The sequence below is a fragment of the Urocitellus parryii genome (assembly GCF_045843805.1).
Source record: "Urocitellus parryii isolate mUroPar1 chromosome 8 unlocalized genomic scaffold, mUroPar1.hap1 SUPER_8_unloc_1, whole genome shotgun sequence".
Classification (NCBI taxonomy): Eukaryota; Metazoa; Chordata; class Mammalia; order Rodentia; family Sciuridae; genus Urocitellus; species Urocitellus parryii.
Window position 1 is genome coordinate 28,917 of NW_027551785.1, and position 4,741 is coordinate 33,657.

General features: G+C 53.7%; 1 protein-coding gene across 1 annotated transcript; it reads right to left on the reverse strand.

Moving 5' to 3' along the window:
* Positions 1-399: 399 nt before the first annotated feature.
* LOC144251522 (proto-oncogene Mas-like) lies at positions 400-1,374 on the reverse strand. Its single transcript, XM_077794391.1, has one exon. It carries the CDS (start codon positions 1,372-1,374, stop codon positions 400-402), a length of 975 nt encoding a protein of 324 aa, XP_077650517.1.
* Between the last annotated feature and the right edge of the window lie 3,367 nt (positions 1,375-4,741).

Here is a 4,741-nt window from a genome sequence, read left to right on the forward strand (position 1 = left end):
AGGGAGGGAGGGAGGGAGGCGCAGGCAGGTCAGAGCACCGCCTGATGCCAGGGGTGCAGACGGCAGAGTCAGGCTAAGCCCTGGTTCTTCCCTCCACGCTGCACACTTTGTGGTGGTCCCTCTCCTGGTCACAGCTATGGAGTAGCTTTTGTGAATCACAATAAAACGCCACCAGAAGGGCCAGCAAGAGCACAGAGGGGACTGTTAAGTACAGAAGTGACAGAGGCCTGACGCGGACTCAGGCTTTTCCAGCGGAGACAGGACAAGAGCAGACTCTCACGGCTGTCGGCGTCTCATGCATAGGAAAAGGGCATCCTTCTGGGACCAGGAGTTTAAACACGCTGAAGTCAGTCACCTGTGCTCCACCACCTCTGTCCACACTTCTGTCCTCCTCAGGCCTCAGACGACCGTCTCGATGGAGATGGTGTGGCCATTGCCCTCCGGGCGCCGAGGCTGCATTTCATCTTTGAAAGCCCTGGTCAGAACCACTTTTAAGGACTCCTTGAACCGCTTCTTCTTGCTGCTGCCCACAAAGAAGTAAATGAAAGGGTTGGCGCTACTGTTGATGGTGGAGAAGAGCAGAGAGAGGTTGTGCAGGTTCCCGAACGTGGACCAGTACTCGTAGTACAGCAGGTAGAGGACTCTCATGGGCACGGCGAAGATGAGGAATATGATGATGGTGACCATGATGACCATGTACAGCTTCGAGGAGTGCGACGTCCACGTGTTCTTTCGGATCTTCACCACCAAGATGGTGCTGGACACCAGCATGAGGGGAATGAAGACCAAGAAGCTCAGGACGGCTATGAAGATGATGACCGCCCTGCAGTCACTTCGGGAGTGACCCTCTTCGCTGTCGATGCACATGACATATTCCATGGTGGTCACCAAGCAAGAAAGCGCCCACAGGAGGGCGCAGACCAGTGCCGACTGGTGCTTGGGGCGGTGGCATCGGTACCAGATGGGGTAGAGGACTGACAGGCACCTCTCCACACTGATGGCCGTCAGCAGATAGAGGCCCGTGTTGTAGCCAAACAGGAAAGTCACCGATAACGTGACGATCGTGTAGTAGTGGCCAGAAGAGAGCTCATAGTCTAAAGCGTAGTCGATGGACAGGATGAAAATACAGAAGAGCAGGGAGATGTCCGCGATGGACAGGTGGGTGATGTAGACCGTGAAGGGGCTTCTCCTCATCCGGAAGCAGAGGAACGAGAGGAGAATTCCATTTCCCACCAGCCCCAGCGGGGAGATGCCCATGATGACCCAGTGCACCACGGGGATGTGCGGACGCGGACTCCCCACGGAGGCGTTCCCGCGGCCCGAGGCGTTCAGGGACGCTTCCGCGACCGTCGGGATCACGTTGGACCCATCCATGAGGAGACCTCGGCGGGATGCTTCAGGTGACGGTCTGTGAACAAGCCAGACAAACAAACAGTGAAAAGCGGTGCATGGAAATAAAAGGGAGATTTCTGCTGAGAATCCTGACCTCCAGGTTACTTTTAAGAAGTTCAGTGGACTGTGTGGCTCTCTAATGCCGATGAGATGAGACATTCGAAAAGAGAAAGAAGTGATTTGGTGATGTTTCCCATCCCCGGTCGCCCCTCATCCTGGGTTACCATCTGCCGGTGGCTCAGGGCCAAGTTCCAGTTGGTGAGCTGGGTGCTTGCCTCCCAGTGGTGTGATCCAGAAGCCCAGGGGACCCTGTCCCGACTGCACCTCCCCACTCACGCGTCCCTCTGCCATGCAGGTGGGATTCAGGAAATTCCTTCCAGTGGGGCAGGTTCTCCTTCGTAATTAGAAGACAAAGACCCCCCATAACTTCAGGAACCCAGCACAAGGACCAGAACTCACTCTACCATGAAGTTAGAAGTTTGCAACTGTGCTCCTCAAGCTCACCTGTCAAACAAGTACTCAGTGCCAGGTGCTGTTCTAGGCACCGGGACACAGCAGTGCAGGGAACAGAACACACACCAGCCTCTTGGAGTTTAAATTCCAGTGGGAAGGCTGTCAGTAGCCAAAGATCAACCACAACGTCAACAAGTTGACGTCCGAGCACAACAGGTGCTGCGGCGGAAAGCAGAGCTGAGCTGGAGAAGGGCAGGCTGGGGTTTCTATTTTGCCTGGAGTGACGGAAAGATGCCACTCATAAGGTCACTCTTGGGCAAAGACAAGAAGGAGGTAGCTATCCGGCCCTGCAGATACTAGGGAAGACCTTTCTAGGCAGAAGGATCAGCAAGAACAGAGGCCGGGAAGCAGGAATGAGCTGGATGTTTGTACAGAACAGGAAGAAGACCAGTATGGCCCAAACAGCATGAGCAGGGGCAGAATCCGGCAGTCAGGCAGGACAGACAGGTGGACGGGGCCAGATCCAAAATAGTGCATAGACTATTGCAAGGATTTCACTCTCACTCCCAGTGAAATTAGAAGCCACCAGAAGGTTCTGAGAGGAGTGACTAATAGGATTCAAGAGTCAACAGCCTCTGTGTTCAGATTAGACTCCAAGGGCTGCACAGCAGGAAGAGAAAGGCCAAATTGGGGCTTTTGCATCAGCCCAGACAGAGAGGACAGTGACATGGACTAGACCATAGAGAGACAGCAATACCTGGATGGAGCCTGGATACAACTGGATTTGCATGTGGACACGATGTATGTTCTGGAAGAAAGAGAGGATAAGTGTCTAGCCATTTGTTGAATGGACCAGACAGCAGTGGAGCAAGGTGGAGACCTCTGGAGCTTGAGAGCCTAGGAGACCGCCAGTGGGGACATCCAGTGGAGTACCTGGAGCTGGGGACACTTGTATGCAGGGATCTAAATGTGGGTGCTGTGTGCAAACAGGCGGAACTTGGAATCCTGAGGTCGGATGGGTATACCTGCAAAACGCCAGTCACTGAAAAGGGGAAGAGGTCTAAGGGCTGAATCTTGGCAGGTTTCAAAGTTTAGAGGAGAGGAGAAGGAAGAAGCGATGGAAACCAAGAGGGCCCCATCAGGCTGAGTGTCCTGAGAAGGAAGGATGCATCCAGGGGGCAGCCAAGCGTTCCGGAAGGCAAAGGGAGTGGAATCAACTGAAGCTTCAGCGGATCCTACTGGAAGCTCAAGTGAGATGAGAAGCGGAACTCGGCCACGGGGGCGGAGTCGTTTCTGACCCTGATGGCAGCCGTTCTGGTAGAGAGGGGAAAGCGGCCCTGGCTAGAGTGGATTTAGAGAGAATGCGTCAGTGGAGACAGGGTATGGACAAGCCTCCCGGGCTGGGGAGGGAGGGAGATTTGATAAGCTGAGAGGAATACCCAGTAGGAAGCAATTGATGCTTCAGGAACGTGTGAGTCTAGAGCTTGGGGATCGCTGGCCTGTGCTGGACGAGGAGCCCCATTAATTCGTGGTGACACAGAGCAGAGCTGTGGCCCAGATGCAGCCTGGTGGGTAGCTGTGATTGCAGAAGGGGTAGAAAGAAGTTAGATGTTCTCCCTGAAGACACAGGATCTCTTTTCTCAGCAAACTAAGGTCAAGGTCATCAGCTAAGGGTGAGGAGAGATTCAAGGTTTAAGAAGAGAAGGTGAGAGTGACGTGATCAAGTGAAAGAAAAGACCAGGAACAGACAAACAGCAGGATGGCAGGCAGGCCTCGGAGTCCCGCAGCCCACGCTCAGGAGTTTGAAGGACGGTAATCCAGCTCGGGTGTGCTGCACCCGGCTACGGCCCCATTGTCCAGGTGCCAGGATGGACCAGGATCTACCCAAGGTTGGAAATATAGATTGGTACATCCGAGAGCAGGGCCCGTGGAATTGAAGTGCAGGGCAAGCGATGGCTGTGACCGTGAGCTGGGAAAGCCAACAGGGTAAGGAGAAAAGTGAGACCTAGAGGAAGATGACAGCAAACAGCAGCGGGAGCATCAGAGGTAGATCCCAGCTGTCCAGGGATGTGGAGGAGGGGCACCACGGGCACTGGAGGGGCAGTAGGAGGTGGGGTGTCACTGAGCCGGGTGGCGTCGCTCTGGGGTTCTTGGTGTGAACAAGTGCAGGGCACAACCCGCCCAGGAAAGGCTGAGGGAGAGTGCAGGATGAGATCAGGTGGGGTCAGGACCTGCAGCCAGAGCTACCAACATAGACAACGAGATCACTGAGAAACAGTGCTGGAGCACAGGCCTCCTGTAGGGAACCACGCTGTGAGCCCAGTGCTGAGCTCGCAAGGACCTGGGAGAGCCACTCGGAGGTCTGCAGGTGCCATGGCAAGACGGCTGTGGGGGGAGTTGATGGCGCAAGCCTCAGAGCTGGGTGTTCTGCGGCTGCTGATGTTTGAGAGATGGGGAAGAGGAAAAGAATAATCTGGAATATTCAAAAAAGTCTAATCAGCTCTGTCCACTAGAAATGGAGCATGAGCCACACGGGTAACTGAACTTTTTCTAGGGGCCACATTAAAAAGGCAGGTGGCTCTGATATAAGGGGGGTGACTCACCGTGGGGTTGGGAGGGAGGGCAAGGGAGGAAGATTACCTCTAGATAGGGAATAGGGGTGGGAGGGAAAGGGAAGGAGAAGGGGAATAGCATGGATGGTGAAAGGAGACCCTCATCATTGTACAAAATACATGTATGAAGATGTGAATTTGGTGTCAACATCCTTATATACAATCAGAGAGATGATAAATTATGGTATAATGGTGTATTAAGAATTGTAATGCAGAAGAAAGAAATAAATAAATTTAAAAGGTTAAAAAAAAGGCAGGTGGAATGAGGGAGACCTGGGCCAAGG